The following is a 16423-nucleotide window of genomic DNA, read 5'->3' on the forward strand; positions in this document are numbered from 1 at the left end:
AATGCGGTTTGGCCTGTCTGCTCCTTAAAAAAAAAAAGCAAAGAAAAGGAAGGGGGAAGGGGAAGAGAAAAGAAGAGAAGAGAAGAGAAGAGAATCCAACACTCTGGTCAATGGCTGCCGTTCTACTATTTGTCCCCCAAGAGAGAGGTCCTGATTATTTAAAGATGTTGCATGCTTGGCAAATGGACAGCTGTAATTCTGGCAGCAGGAGAAGCTGGAGATCCTGGGAGTGTGACCTCTGGGGATATTAATAATTGTGATGCACAGACAGAAGCCTGGCGCAAGCGTCCGCTTTCGCCTCCTACCAGCCAGCAAAACAGAGGCAGAGATGTATCCCTCAAAGCCATCAATTTCATGGAACAAACAGAAAATGCCTCTCTGGGGAGGTGACAAAATGGGGGACAAGCTTTTCCAAGATGGGGCAGGGAATAAATGACTTTTCTCATTGGGAATTCTTTATGCACTGGGTGCTTTGAGCTCAGGCCGAAGAGGAAACCTGCTGCGCGCTTCACGACAGAAAGGAAGGCTTGATTACACATCAACAAAAGTTAGCTAAAATAGTTGCCTCCCTAACTGAGGACAGGGAACATTTTCAAGAACAGCAGCAGGACAACCAATTTGTGTGGGATCGGCTCACTTCTTGGCTGTCAGACTGGGACTGGGTGAAACATTTATGACTTGGCATTATTGCTGTCATAGCCTCAGTGCTCCTTGCTGTACTTGGAAGTTGTCTTATGCAATGTTTGCCTGCCAAGACTCTTTAAAATCTGCTCCACAACGCGCGGCAACTATGGACCCTATGAAGTTTCAAATATGAACTGCTCCCTTGCTCACCAAATATTAATAGTGAGAACCAAATGGGAGGATTGTTACCTGGAATTTTAAGCTGCATTATTAGCTTTTTTAAAAAAAGGTGATATTAGCATTTTAGCATGGCATCCATGCCTCCTTTTGAAGTTCAGGAAAGCATGTTTTCCTTTTAGCCAAAGCCACTTCTTTTTTTTATATGCAAAAACTAGCTTTTTCAGCAACTAAACCAGTGTTTCTCAACCTTGGCTACTTTATGCTGTTGTGGACTTCAACTTCCAGAATTCCCCAGCCAGCATGGGGAAGCATGCATTCTGTTGAATAAAGCACAATTAGTGGGGTCTGCTCCACTTGGAGTAGGGCAGCATATTAGTATAATAACAATAACAACAATAATAATATGGTTATAACAAGTCAGGCCATGGCTGTCAAACATCAAAAACATCTGCCAAGCTATCCCACCTCCTTTACATGGACAATCTGAAGCTGTATGGAAAAACAACATCTGAAATAGAATTGCTGCTCAACACTGTCCAAATATACAGCCAATATATTGCAATGAAGTTTGGACCGGACTAATGTGCCACCCTGACCATCAACAGGGGAAAAATAGTGAAAAGTGAAGGAATCAAGATGCCCTATGGAAATAACATCAAGAGTCTGGATGAAGAAGATCACTACAAATATCTGGGCATCCTTCAAGCTGACAACATCAAACACATTGAAGTCAAGAAGGTTAGTAGTCAATACATCATGAGAGTGAAGAAGATCTTAAAGTCCAAACTCAGTGGAGGAAATACCATCAAAGCAATTAACACCTGGACAATTCCAGTCATTAGATACACAGCTGGAATAGTGGACAGGACTCAAGCAGAACTAGAAGCCCTGGAAAGGAAGACCAGAAAAATAATGACAATGAATTATGCCCTTCATCCATGCAGCAACACTGACAGACTCTACTTACCAAGGAGCATAGGTGGGTGTGGAATGTTACAAGTACACCATACAGTTGAAGAAGAAAAAGGGGCATTGGAAGAATATCTGAAGAAGATGCACTGAAGCTAGTACACCATGAAGGCTTACTGAATACCGAAGAGGCCAAACTGGCCTATAAGAAAGACCAAATGAAGAACAGAAAAGAGACATGGCAAGGCGAAGTATTACATAGCCAATACACACACACACACACACACACACACAACCCTAGCAGGCAAAGCAGATAACAACACGACCTGGCAATGGCCAAGAGCAGGAAAGTTGAAGAAAGAGAAAGAGGGGCTCATTCTGGCTGCACCAGACCAAGCCTTAAGAGCAAATGCATACAAAGGCAGAATCGAGAAGACGGCAACAGACAGCAAACGCCGCCTCTGCAAAGAGCTGAAGAAACAGTGAACCAACTAGTTAGCAACTGCAAGAAGATCGCAGACTGACTGCAAACAACGGCATGACAAGGTAGCAACAAGGGCGCATTGGGATATCTGCAAGAAAGGCCACTGGCCTGCCAGCAAGAACTGGTGGGACCCCAGAACAGACGAAGGGACCGAAGACGAAGAGGCCGAAGCGCTCGGGGGCTCTAGAATCCAGACAGACCGGCCCCTGCCACACAACGCCCCAGACTTGACACCTGCGGATAAGAAAGACAAAGAAGGCTGGATAGTGGACGTTGCCACACCTGGAGACAGCCGAAGAGAAGAGAAGAGAAGAGAAGGACCTGGAGAAACTCGCAAGACACAAAGATCTGCAAACAGAAGAAGAACGACTGCGGCAAAAGGAAGCAAAGGTAGTCCCAGCAGTAATAGGCACCTCGGGTGCCATCCCAAAACATCTGGAGCACCCCTGGAAGACCATCGGCATTGACAAAAATCACCATCCGTCAACTGCAAAAGGCAGCTTGACTTGGAACAGCTTCCATCCTGCGACGATGCCTTTAATATTATTAGACAACATCTGCCTATCCCAGATCCTTGGGAAGGACTCAATAGGCGGATAGAAATGCCAAACCCAGTCTAAACATCTGGCTGGCTGTGCGACCAACCGTAATAAAGTGGCTATGATAAGGCCTCTAGGCTCAGTTCCCATAATCCCCCACCAGCAATTCATACAGACGTATTAAAAAAGGGAACTAAACACTCCATCATTCTTACAATAAAAGGAGCAGCGGCAGCAGCCTCGAAAGTTTGAGCCCAACTTTAATGTTTTAATGACTCCAAAGGAGAGTTGCTATTTTTACTATTTTGCTCACTCAAAAAAGAAGCCTCAAGGGGCCAAAGTGAACCCGTCCATCTGCTAGAGTTTATACCCTGTAACCTCGTAGAATATGCGAGTATTTTTTTAGATTTTTTTATCCCGCCTTTCTTATTTGTATAAATAATTTAAGGCGGCGAACATGCCTCGTACTCCTTCCTCCTCCTTTTCCCCCCACAACAACAACCCTGTGAGGTGGGTTGGGCTGAGAGAGAGGGACGGGCCCAAAGTCACCCAGCCGGCTTTCATGCCTGAGGCAGGACGAGAACTCACCGTCTCCTGCTTTCTAGCCTGATTAGTCTAACCACTAGACTAATCTCTAGATTAGTCTAACCACTAGACTAATCTCATGACTGATTTCATATTTTATTAGTTTTACTGCTTATCTATTTATTTTAACGCGATGGGACAAAGATATGGTATAAAGTCTGACGCGACGTGGATACTGCTTGGAGGCTTTACGTTTTGCTAAAACAAAAAAAGTGAAACGTGAAGCACCTTTGTACAAAATTGAAAACAAATCGAGGCGGGATCCGACCGGCTTTTCAAGAGCAAGGCCCATGTCGCGCCGTTGCCTAGCAACACAGTCTTGCCTTGCTCTGTCCAGAGTGGCTACTTTCAGTCACGTGCGATCCGCCTTCTTTCCCCCCCCCCAAAACGTGGAGAAGGAAAGCAGTGGCGCCGACGTCAAGCGCGTGCGAGCCGTTAAGTTAAAGGCATGTGACACTCATGACAGCCATAAGGCATATTCTGCGCATGTGCAAAGTAGAACGAACGAAGAGATAGAAAAGAGTTAGAGTGAGCCTTCCAGTATTTGAGGGCACGAAAACAAGTATCCGATATTTGGGAAGTAATTACTAAGCCCAGAGAGATGAATATTTATTTATTTATTTATTGATATTTCAAATTTGTCACCGCCCATCTTACTGCAGAGAGACATAAATATGATAAACAACAGCTAGCATTTCAATAATTTGAACATCTCGGAAGTTGTCGACGCAGCGCCATTCTATAGAAGTAGTCTATGAATTGGGCGCGGAACTCACGTGTCCGAACGTCCCGTCTACGCTTACCTCCCCGATCACGTGCCGAGGGAGCGACGTCGCCGTCGTTGTCAAGGTCACCCTTCTCCTTCCCTCTTAAAGGGCCATGTCTCTTTTGTCGTCGCTGCTGCGGCTGCCTCAGCGAGGCCTCGTCATGACCGCCGTGGCGACAAGACACCGCCTGAGGCTAGCGGGGCCCCGGCCGGACAGAAACGGAGGCCAGTGCCGAGGAACGCCCCGCCGAGCGGCAGCGGGAAGAGCCGTCACCATTGGCAGCGGCCTTAGCCTATCAGGTAAAGGGGGCGTGTCTAGATTCCCATGGATGGGCGGGGCTATTACCGACGTGGGCGTGGTGTCGAGCTGTGGGCGGGGCCTTCCGGGCATAAATTGAATTAAGGTTAACACGCGTTGAATTATTGAAAGTGAGGTTTATAATGTTTCTATTAGTATTTATTCCATTAAATTATTAATTAAGACAACGGCACCCTGAAGAGGAATCCCTCTCAGAAAAGAAGCCACAAAGCAGGCTTGCAAGTTCTGGATCTAAAAAGTCAATTAAAGAAGTCAGTTTTCCCCCCAGCTGCCTTTGACTTCCACTCCCATTATCCCCTGCCAACATGGACAGTGGCCGATGGTCATTGAGTACCAATATCTCTGGAAGACATAAGTGGAGAGAGGCTGCTTTAAAGACATGCAAGATCTATCTTGGTTTTTTTTTTAATTCTATTCCAGTGTTTTTCAAACTTGGCAACTTTAAGATAAGTGGACTTCAACTCCCAGAATTCCCCAGCCAGCATGCTGGCTGGGGAATTCTGGGAGTTGAAGTCCACCCACCTTAAAACGTGCTGGCTGGGGAATCTTGGGAGCTGAAGTCCACCCATCTTAAAGTTGCTAAGTTTGAAAAACACTGTTCTAGGTAAAGTATAAAATAATCTCTATTTTAACCTTGGCAGCCTTTCTGAAGTTTCTTAGGTTGCAACTGCGCATGAGTTAATGATAATGTTTGGAAGCTGCTCTGGCAGAAAGGAATGCCACCCAAAGAAGCTCTGCCGTTGCCCCCTTGTCTCTGCCTTGAGGGGACAAACCAGGACCTGCCCTCTCTTATCCCAACCTCTCCTGCTTTGCTTGGCTCCCAGCCTTCTTCCTTTTCTCCGGAGAAGCTACGAAGAAGGATGAGGGGGACACAGAGGAAGGAGAGGCAAAGGCAGACGCAGAGGACGCCATCATTCTTCTGCTGAAAAAAGCCAAGGTGAGCAGAGACACGCTGGCGTGGGAGTTGGCACGCTGGAGCGCCCTCTTTGCAAGCGAGGCCTCTCGGGGAGAACAAAAACAGCTGTTGCCCCCAGCATCGGGCAGTTTTCCCTCTTGGAGAGATCAGGTGTTGAGGGTGGCCTTCCGCACCGTCACTGGCCCCAGTGGTATCTGCACGGTACCGTCAAAAATGTCAAGATGATGTGGCCGCTCTCTTGATCGTTATGGCCATGCACGGCAGACCCCCCTGCTTGGTCCCTTCAGCTGGAGAAGCCAGGGTTTGAATCTTCAGCTGGCTTCCTACATTCCAGGAAGACCTTCCAGCGAGTTATGGGGCTCTCCCAGATTTTGGCTTCCCCCCCTGTGAAGGTGGCTGGATCTGCTGCCCATCTTTTTTTACCCATCTGCTGCCCACCGCGCAAATGACACACTGGGAGTGCATGACATGAACAATCTGGGCTTCTCCTTGCTGACTCGGCATTCAGGAGTCTGCGAGAATACGCACACTTCAGCAGCTGAGGACGTTGCACTGTTCAGAGTCGGTAGCACCTGGAGCAGCGCATAAGCCCAGTGAAAAAAGTAATGAAGATGCTCCTGTGGACCCTAGAGTGGTACTGTGGATGTTCTCTGCCTTCAGCAGATGGGCTGGGGATTTACTGTACTTCTTCCTTCTTGTTTACTCCCATTTAAAAGCTGACAGAACCAGAACCAGATCATGGAGGACTGTGATTTTGAAGGATGCGCTGGATCCCGCAGATGCCTCTGTCTTGATCCAGTGCATCCTTCAAAACAAGGAAAGCAAGTTACACCACTGGGATGCAAGATCCGTGCCTTGTGTGCGTGCCTGCAGTGCGACATCCTGACACCGCTACAAAAGGGGCAGGGATGCAACATTGCTTTCATCATGGGATTCTCCCGAGGATGCCTCTGTTTTGAGGGCTGTTTGCCTCTGGCATCAAAGGCTGCGTGCTGGGAAGCCACAGTGCAGGAGGACAAGCATGTCCTGTCCAGGCTTGGTCTGGAGACCTGGGGTGAGATCTGGTGAGCTGGGCTAGATGGGGCCATGGCCTGATGCAGCCCAGCCTCTTCTTATACAAGTAGTCCTCACTTAACAACTGCTCACTTTAGTGACCGTGCAAAGTTACAATGACACTGAAAAAGTAACTTTACAACCGGTCCTCACACTTACGACTGTTGCAGAGGCCCTGTGGTCACGTGGTCGCCATTTGAGCACTTCATAGCCGGTTTCTGACAAGCAGGGTCAATGGAGAAGCCAGCGGTGAAATTTGCAAGTTGCGGCCACATGATGTTTCACTTAACGACTGTGTCGCTTAGTGACAGAGTTGCTGATCCCAATTGTGACTGTTAAGTGAGGACTACCTGTACAATAGTCTAATGCAGTGTTTCTCAACCTCCTCAACTTTAAGCTGGCTGAGGAATTCTGGGAGTTGACGTCCACCCGTCTTAAAGTTGAGGAGGTTGAGAAACCCTGGCCTAATGTAAGAAGCTGCATCAGGATAATCAGATGAGGGGCTCTGTAGGGCAGCCTTTCCCCCATTTGCAAACTGATCCTTGATGAGGCTGGGATTGAAGCAGGAGCTCTGTTTCTCTTCCCAGCGGCATCCTTAAATCCCTGGGCTTGGTTTGGCCACCTCCTTTCCCCTGCTAAACAGCATTTAGCAGTATACTCCCCTGTTAAATATGGGTACAGTCATGTTTTAAAATTTCCTGGAGTTACCAGGCTGCCTTTGCTAATTTAATCAGCCCTCCCTCCCTCTTTTCCTTCCTTCCTTCCTTCCTTCCTTCCTTCCTTCCTTCCTTCCTTCCTTCCTTCCTTCCTTCCTTCCTTCCTTCCTTCCTTCCTTCCTTCCTTCCTTCCTTCCTTCCTTCCTTCCTTCCTTCTCTCCCCCCACAAGCTCAACATCATGAAAGGAGAATTGGAAGAAGCGGAGCGCATCCTGCATGAGGCTGCCTGGCTCTCTCAGCAATCGGACAACAAAGCGGCCATTATTTACACGTACGATATGGTTAGTCCAGCAGTTCTCTTGAACCCTGCAGATCCTCCCTAGGATGTTTCCTTAAGCAGCTCTTCTCCCCTTGTGGTTCTTCTCTGGGGTTCCTCCAGAACAGGTCTTTGTGGAGTCCAAATGCCTCTAGAAGCCTCCCTTTGCCCGTCGCTCAGAATGTGTTGAGGAGATTCTCCTGCTCTGAGTGAGTTGCACTTCTGTTCGATGGTCCAGATTTTAGTGTGTCTTTGGCAGTGTTCTGGCTAGGACTTCAGCTGGCTTGGGGTGAAGAAATGGTAACCCGTTGGATCCGATCTGCTCCCCCCGGTAGCCCGTCCGTCCCTCTCCGCCTGGGCTGCAAATAATGCATCCGAAGGCAACCGCCGGCGTTTTCGGTGAATTCATTTGCAAGAGATGCACTCGCGGGTCGGAGCCGGCCACAGCCCTCCCCACCAGCGATGCTGGAGCTGTGGTTGGCGAAGGGTCAGGGAAGGCCCTCTAAGTGGAAATGGCACCTCTTACTTTGCGAGCGGGGATGTGTTACATTTGTGTTAAAGGAGTGCTTGTTAGCTGCTGTTTCTGCCGTGAATTTAACCAGTCGATCTTGGCAGCTGTAAATCTCAGTCACTTTATTTTCCTTTCCATTGTCCCCAGACAAAAGAGTCTTTTCTCTCCCACCGCCTTGGTTCCCCCTTTGAGGACTCAGCATCGGTCGTTAAAATGATAACCTCTCCTGCAGTTGGGGGGGAAGCAGCCCATCACAGAGACGTGGAGGGCAGGAATTAGCACTGACTCCGGAACCGAGCAGCCTTTTTGCTTTTGTTTTAAAACAAAAAGCATGTTTCTCGTCCTTATTGTTGCTTATGGAGAGCCACGCTGGGTTAGACTGCACAGTGGCCCAGCAGATGACCTCAGGAAGCCCACAGGCGGGAAAGGAATACCGTGGCAGCCTCCAGCTTGCAGGCCCCGCAGCTGGCGCTTGAGGCTTTCAGCGCTGGAAGAAAATAAAAGCCGCGAGTAGCTACCGATGGCTTTCTGCTACAGAGCGGCAAGGGGGAGTCAGTGAAACGACCCTTTTCCTTGGTCTGTTGCAGATGGCGAACTTGGCCTTCATGAGAGGGCAGCTGGAGCACGTGAGTAAACTTTGGGAGACTGACAGTGCACGGAAGGGGGACTCGGGGAAGTCCCCCTTCCAGAACCTCTTGCGGGGATCTCCAAGCACGTTGGCTCTAAGCACCCTTTTTTTTGCCTTCCCGTTGCAGGCTGAAAAGCTTTTCAAAGCAACCATGAGCTACCTGCTTGCCGGGGACGTAAAGCAAGTAAGTGCCCTTCGTTGCTAGGAGCGTCTCCCAGGACTGTCGCATCGTTTTGGATCTCCTCCGTCTAGAAGGGGGGACGGTGCTGTTACCTGATGCTCGGAGGCAGCAGAAGATCCAGTGGTTCCCTGGGAGGGAGGAGCAGGGAGGCAGCCTAAACTCCCCCTGGCCTTTCAGGCCGTCTCCATTGCGAATGGAGGTGGCGTAGCTCTTCCCTCTCCGCAGCCTTGCGAGGTGGGGCTGGAGGTCATTGGAGGAACGACCCTGCGGGGACTTGGAGTCTGCGATTCAGTGCTAGGCGACTCCAGTTCAGACCGACAAATATTCCAGGGTGTGGGGGGGTGACTGTGTGACTTCTGGGGTTGAACAGACAGCCACCCCCCCAGAAGGAGGGGCAAAATCACGGTCAGGGCAACGTCACTCGGAGACTCCCGGCTGAAATATCGGGTCCTTCTGGAGTTGGGAGAATGTTAAGCGGGGGAAGAGAAGGAGTTGGTTTCAGCGAGGGATCAGTTCAGCTACTGAAGGCAGCTTTTTCGGGGCTTCGGAAAGAAACCCCAAGGTGGGGAATGGTGTTTTCTAAGGGTTTTTTAAAATTGTTGGCTTGTTTTGCAGTGGGTGGGGGACATCAAGCACGCTTAGCTAGCTTATGCTGTACAGCCCCCCCCCCCCCGCACTTTTTCCCTGTCCTCCAGGATGACAATGCCATCCTTCAGATGTCCCTGAAGCTGGCCAGCATCTATGCCGCACAAAATCGGTAAGTCTGTCCGCCTCTCTTGCTGTGCCTAGCGCAGTGTTTCTCAACCTTGGCCAGTTTAAGACGGGCGGACTTCAACTCCCAGAATTCCCCAGCCAGCGCATGCTGGCTGGGGAATTCTGGGAGTTGAAGTCCGCCCGTCTTAAACTGGCCAAGGTTGAGAAACACTGCACCAGTGAGGCTGGACCCCTTCCAGATGCATCATCGTTCCCAGCCAGTCCTACAAGGCCTGTCAAGGCAGGAGAAACTTCTCCCGGCTGACTCCAACATGGGGCTTTGGGTGCGGAAGTCTCTCCTAAGCCCAGAGGGTTTTCTTTAACCTTCCCCTCCTTCGGGATGCGCTCAAGGCACAACCTCTGCCAAACAAGTCAGCTCTCGCGCATCAACTCAGGGAAATGCTCGGGGCTGGTTTTTATGTCTCGGTGGGGCTCTTCTACCGCTACCGCGTGGTTCTAACTCATCCTGCGGGCCGCCTTGAGTCGTGGACAGTCAGGCAGCCACGCGCATCCAATAAATAACTAAAATAAATACGTTTTTCCTCCACGCTCAGGGGAATAACGTTTCCGTGTCCAGGAATGCATGGTATCTGATATGTGCAGGAACTCAGAATAACCTTTCTGGGGTTTTATTCCTGGCTATCGTTTCCTTTTTTTTCGTTTTTCAGGCGGCACGTGGCAGCGATTGTTATTTTTATGGTTTTCATTTTAAATTTTTTTCACCGCCCCACCCACAGAGTTACTTTGGCAAGAGGGAAGCCCCTATAAATTGGTGTAAATCAATAATACATCAGTAAATATCTCTTACTTTGCATGGTTCTTTCATTGTTGGGTAATTGGTTTGGGTTTTGCCAGAAACAGAGCAACGCCAGGGTGGTGAAGTCCCGGTCTGGGTGATTTACTGTCTGAGGCTTCAGGAGATCTTCCTGGCGCTTCCAAGTATCTCGTTGCATTCTTGAGACCTAGTAACCTGCATTAAAAGCAAATAAATGCTGAGAGTTCCAGGAAATGGAACGGCGTGCTGAAAACAGCTTGCTTATGCTCACCTGTGCTACAGCTGCCTTCCTCCCCCCGGTGCACTTCACCTGTGTGCCAGCCCCCAGGGTCCCAGCATGGCCCAACCGTCACGATCCCCCCTCCCAAGTATTCCCACATGTTCCCACCTTTCTTTTGGCTTGTTCATAAATTAGGAGAGCCCTCTCCCACTCCCACTGGAATTGGGGTGTTTTGAAAGGGATCAAATGAATTTGGGCAATTTGCTCCTTAATGGGACATGGGGGAGCCGGTGCTTAATGGACTGTCCCCTGCGCTGATCAGTCTGGGCTTCATCGTCATTTTCAGAGGGTCTCCGCCAGTGCCTTCCCTCAAACAAGGCACGGGGGCTTTTTCGGTGATGGCCCCCTAACTGTGGAATGCTTTCCTTGTTTTCGTGCTCAACAAAATTCCTGTTTAATTCCTCCGGGGTTTTCTATATCAAGGCTTTAAACTTTTTCTGTTTAATTATTGCTCATTTACAAGCGATAGCCTCTTCCATTCCTTTTAGAAACGTATTAAAAAGAGACGTTTTTTCTAGAGCATTTGAGACATCGGTCCTGCGGGCTGACTTAGTTTGGTTGAAGATGATTAACACCATTATTTGCTTCACTTATTGTCTGTGTTGAATTACCATGGATGCTTTATTTCATCGCTTACTCCAGATATTTTGCCTATTGTGTATATTTTTGTGAGCCCCCAAGAGTCTTAATGGGTGGGAATAAATAAATAAATGCCTTTGATGGGAAGGATCAGAAGGTTACAGAGCAAGAGACTTTTTTCCTTTTAAGCCGATGCTCATCTAAGAAGAGATGAAGGAAAATAAGACCTTTAGCTTCTTAACATGGTGCCTGCTGGTTGGAATTTATACAATAATTATAGAATGTTTGTATGTGTACGTGCACACACACACACACACACACATTTTATAATTGTGGTGCGCCCCCACTCTCCTGGCCTTCAGGAAGAGCGGGAAATCTTGGCTATGCCAGGTGGCCTGGGGGCCGGATGGGGGCTCGCATCGCTGGAATTGGAATGTGGGGAAATCGATTCTGCCCCCCCGTCATCTTGAACTATATAGTCTTTTTATGTATATAGTCTTTTTATATAGTATTGTTTTTTAGGTAATTTAATATGGATATTTATTTTTACTGTTTCTGATGTTTGATTTTAATGGCGAGCTGCCCAGAGTCACCCTCTGGGGGAGATGGGCGGCATATAAATTTAATAAATAAATAAATAAAATAATTATTGCACAAATGTATATGTAGTATAATATATATTATATATTTGATATAGAGATATATTTCTCTCTTTCTCTCTCTCTATATACTGTATATATTTATATTTTTATATATACCGGTATATATAAATATATATATATATTTATAAAGATATTTGGGGAAAAAACCATCTCTTTAGTTATAAAACTTGAACCCCCAAAGGAATCTCGAATAAACTTTTCCCTATTTTATTTTTGTTGGGCAGGGACAAACTAGCCCTTGCTGGCTATCAGTTCTGCATCCTGACCCTGGAGGAGAAGATTGCGAAGCAGAAGGACCTGGCCCCGGACGCCTTGCCAGGTACAGGACACTGTCAGCAGGAGGGGGCACCCGGACCTGCTCGCCTTCAGCCTGACAGTCTTGAGTATTTGCTTGCTTGGTGTTGGGGGGGGAACCTTCTGGGGTTTACAGTTAACGGTACTAGTGGCCTGAGAGCCGTGGGGAGGGGAGGGGGGGGGAGAGATGGGCCGTGCGAAAGGAGATAGGATTTTCCATTATTTGGAGGAGGGAGAGATCAGACATCTTTCTACAAAAGCATAGGCACGCTCCAGATAGTGTCATCAGAGTGGCCTCCCCAAGTCACAAAAACCAGGTTTCAGGGCTGATTGTGTCTCTGGGGCTGCAGGTTGCCCACCCACTCCCCCCTTTCAAGGCCTTTCTCAATCCATTTCACAAGAGCAAAGTGATTTAAAACTTGGAATCCGATCGCATCCACATGGCCGATGTGATTCTCATGGGTTTAACCCTTTTTTTTTTAATCCCACTTTTTGGAAGAGTTTCCCTATGGAGTAGGGGATTCAGCCACCCTTGCCCTGCCAGGCCAGCTAGAATTGACAGACTGAGGGTGGCGCAGCGTCCCCCATTGACCTTCTTGACTGAAGGCATTGAGGAAAACCCAATCTGGTGCCCTCCAAATGTGCTGGGAACAGAGGGGCTGGTGGGAGGGCACTTGCGCTAACCCAGGCCGGACCTGGGCTTGGTTCATGCTCCCCTTCGCTTCCTGTTCCAGAGGAAGAAAGGGTCAACACCCACCTTCTGCTTGCCATGAGCCTGGACTCCTATGCCCGCTATCTGCTGGCTCACAGTCAGGCGGCACTAGCCCAGACGATGTACGAGCGTGCCCTGCAGATCGCGATGGAAATTCACGGGGAGACACACCCTCAGGTGAGCGCTGGGGGATCTGGCGGTCTGCAGGATTAAGGGCGGGGGCGGGAATCCAACTTTCGGGCGTGTGCGCAGGAGGAGTTCCGGTCTTGCCGTTTCCAGAAAGAACAGCAGCAGCAGGGAGGGCTCTTTGCTGTCCCCTTTTCTAAAGAGAAGCCAGTTTGGTGTCGGGGGGGGTGGAGGGGGGGGAAGGTGCTGCACTGGAAATGGGGAGGCTGGGAGCTCTAGGCCTCCCTTTGGCACAGAAGGCGGCTGGGGGACTTTGGGCCATTTGTTCTCTCTCAGTCCAACTCACCTCGCCGGGAGGCGGCGGTGGTGGTGGGGAAGATGGGAGGCGGGATGTAAATCTAATAAAATAAATAAATGGCACAGCGAAGGCTGGAAGGATTCTCTTGGCCCCTGAAGGTTGGCGTCTTTCTATTTCCTGAGCTGGCCTGGTGGGGAAGTGGATTCTCTCGTGACCCCTTGTGCCATTCTCCTTCTGACCAAGGATAGCGATGGATAACCCTCTACCTAAGCCCTCTTCCGCATTGCTTTCAACCCCACGTTGTCCCGCTTGGGGAATGGCCCAGCGTGCCGTTGAAACATCTTTTTCACAGAGCTGTAGAGCAGGGGGGCTCCCCTGGTCTGGAGCTCCTTTAATCACCATTCTGTCCTTCCGGCCTGGGTTTTCCTTCTTCCTGGCCCAGACGGTGGTGGTGATGAGTGACTTGGCAACGGCTTTGGACTCCCAAGGGCTCTACGACGAAGCCCACGCCCGAGTGAGCAGGGCGGCAGAATTGGCCCAGCAGACCGAGCACCCGGAGGCCCACGTGATCTTGAACAACCTGGCCGGAATCCTCGTCCATAAAGGTAGAGATGGCAGGGGCTAATTAGCACGGCGGGGCAGGGAGGGGGGACGCGGGTCTGGGGGAAAAGTGCACCCACCAAGCTGTCCTCAGGAATGCCTGCAAGGACGCAGGCAGACTTTCAAGACTCGTTCTGGCCTTGACGTTTTATGTGGGGTGCCTTTGTCAGTCCTATCCAACGGAAAGAGCAACCGCCAGCAGTAGGCAATCTTATTGTGCCCACGTGCCACGCTTAACATTATTTGGGAGCAGAGCGGAGGTGGCCGCATGGCCAAGGTTTGACTTTTTTCACTGCGAAATGCCTGCTTTGCCCAGGTGAGCAGAAACAGCTAGCGGATTTTATCTGATCTGGGGGGGGGGGGGAAGCGCTAAGCAGGGTTGAGTGTGGTTTGTCCTTCGATGGGCCACCACCAGGAAATCCCAGAGCGTTGAAAAAAACTGCCTGGAAGAAGGCGGTAGCAAACCGCTCCTGTATGGTTGCCACGAAAACTACAGAAGGGTGTCCAAGAGGCTAACGGGGGTCAAGGGAAATGTGGGGAACTTTCCAAGAGATGAAATATGCCCTTCCGGGGTCTCACACAACTCCCCCACGTGGCTTGAGGGAGGGAGTCATCTCATTGTGAAGTTGGACGGGGCCAGTGAAGCCATCAAGCCCACCCCTTTCTCGGTCCACAAATCCAGGGGAAGTAATTCTGGCCAGATGGTCCTCTTTGGAAAGCTTTTAGACAATGGGAGCCCACGGCTTCTCTAGGTGCCTGGCATGGAGTTGGAACCCGCCTTCCTGTAGCCCAGGGTTTCCCAACCTTGGCCACTTGAAGACGGGTGGACTCCAACTCCCAGAATCCCCAGCATATGCTGGCTGGGGGATTCTGGGAGTTGGAGTCCACCCGTCTTCAAGTGGCCAAGGTTGGGAAACCCTGCTGTAGCCTAAATCCTCTTTTCTGTGTCCTGCCCTCTGAACAAGGAGAGACGTTTCTAAATGTAAGCTTCTCCCAACCTTCGAGGGGGGCCTCCTTTTTGGATGTGGGGGGATTGGTGTCCCCGAGTCAATCGTGACTCCCGGCACCCGCCTGGACCAGTCCCTGCAGTTTTCTTGGTGACATTTTTGGAAGTTGTTTTCCGTGCCTGGGGCTGGGAGGGAAGGCCTGGCCCAAAGTCCCCCAGCTTCATGCCTCCGATAGGATTAGAACTCAGCTCTCCCGGTTTCCAGCCTGCTGCCTGTAACCACTACCCCAAACCAGCTCTCTTAGCTGCTCGTGTGTTTTCTTTTCCCGTGTCCACCAACGCAGGAGATTACTCACAGGCCAGGCGAGCATACAGGGCTGCCCTGGAACAGGCGGAGAAGTCTGGGGATGGCGTTTCGGTGAGGTACATCGAGAAGGAACTGGCGCAGCTGGCCAAGAGGAAGAGAATGCAGTCGAAGGCCAGCGCCAATTCGCAGGTGGAGGACCCGGGCAAGGCTGGAGCCGAGGCACGGAGGGAGTGACCGCGGCTTCCTGCAGCTGCCCTGTGAGAGCGCCGAAGAGCCTGCCCTACAACATGCTCCTTCTGGCTGTAAGGGCAATGCGTCCTGGACTGCATGGGGCAGCCCTCGGTCTGCGCAGTGCCCAAGGGGAGCGCATGGGACTCCTAGAGTGCAAAGCATGAGGAGGATGAACCCGGTTTCTGGATCCCAAGAGGGAAGCTCCAGTTTGGATCCACGCACCGAATAAAGCGAAGATAGCCACAGCTTAAGCAGCAAAACTCTTTTTATTTCCAACCCATCCCCTTGGCACGGATAGAGGCCTGCAAAAGGGCACCCGGTTGGTGTCAACGATGATGAAATGTGGGCTGGGCTGAAAAGATAAGCAAGGAAAATGGGGAGAAAGGCCTGCCTGTGAATTCTTCCCTCCCTTCGCCACCCAGGAACTCTGATCAAGGGAACCGGCTGGGCCTGGACTGAGTTCTGGGCATAGCTCAGCCGTGAAACCCCGTTGGCAGAAAGAGGATCCGGGTTCAGTCCCCGGTGCGGACGGATCAAAGAAGGGGGTCAACGCGCAGGAGAGCAGCTGTGACTGTGGGATTAGAGCCCTGCCTTATGCACGATGCATGGGGAAATGGGCAGGTCGAAGGTGTTGTGGCTGCTGTCGTCTTGACCCCCGATCGGGGATGCCCTCTCCTGGTGTAGACAAACCAGAGCCGGGAAAATCTCCGAGCAGAAAAGTCCTGGAGTGGCCCTGCCACTGAGCAGACCACTCTTCCCCAACCTCCAGATGCTTAGATGGCTGGCTGGGGAATTCTGGGGGTTGAAGTCCAGACATCTTAAAGTGGCCCAGGTTGAGAAACACTGCTTTAAGGTGTAATTCCCGTGCCTTCCCATGAGAAAGGCAGGGCCCAGCTGCACGGGGAAGAAACTTAAGATTTACTGGAGGCAAACAGACAGGATGAGTGGCGGCTGCCAGTCGGCTTCCTTGGCGGCATTGGGTGCCAGTGGGAAGAGGGCAAAGACCCAAAGAGCCAGTTTGATCTAGTAGTTAAGGCTCCAGGCTAGAAAGCGGGAGACGGTGAGTTCTAGTCCCGTCTTAGGCATGAAAGCCGGCTGGGTGACTTTGGGCCAGTCCCTCTCTCAGCCCAACCCACCTCACAGGGTGGTGGTTGTGGGGAAAATAGGAAGAGGAAGGAGTACGAGGCATGTTC

At 50.4% G+C, this 16423-nt stretch overlaps 2 protein-coding genes across 3 annotated transcripts in view; one reads left to right on the forward strand and one right to left on the reverse strand.

Annotated features, from left to right (window-relative positions):
• Positions 1-4274, reverse strand: part of ZSWIM7 (zinc finger SWIM-type containing 7) — a 17316-nt gene extending 13042 nt beyond the window's left edge. Inside the window, exon 1 of the mRNA XM_007435275.4 lies at positions 4125-4274. The gene's annotated coding sequence lies outside the window, so the exon portion shown is untranslated. The remainder of the gene's footprint in view (positions 1-4124) is intronic.
• On the forward strand, positions 4201-15475 carry TTC19 (tetratricopeptide repeat domain 19). Of its 2 annotated transcripts, none has more exons than XM_088138767.1 (10): positions 4201-4387; positions 5231-5343; positions 7262-7372; positions 8446-8484; positions 8614-8670; positions 9363-9424; positions 11941-12035; positions 12745-12899; positions 13589-13751; positions 15037-15475. In XM_088138767.1, the coding sequence occupies exons 1-10, from the start codon at positions 4201-4203 to the stop codon at positions 15231-15233; spliced, it is 1179 nt and encodes a 392-aa protein (XP_087994893.1). In that variant the 3' UTR covers positions 15234-15475. The 2 variants fall into 2 exon arrangements, with proteins under 2 accessions (XP_087994893.1, XP_087994892.1); XM_088138766.1 differs by having other exon boundaries at positions 12745-12898; positions 13561-13751.
• The last annotated feature ends 948 nt before the right edge of the window (positions 15476-16423 follow it).

Source organism: Python bivittatus, unplaced genomic scaffold (assembly GCF_059951505.1).
Source record: "Python bivittatus isolate LINGU-HERP-01145 unplaced genomic scaffold, Pbiv_v1 ctg000240_np1212, whole genome shotgun sequence".
NCBI lineage: Eukaryota > Metazoa > Chordata > Lepidosauria > Squamata > Pythonidae > Python > Python bivittatus.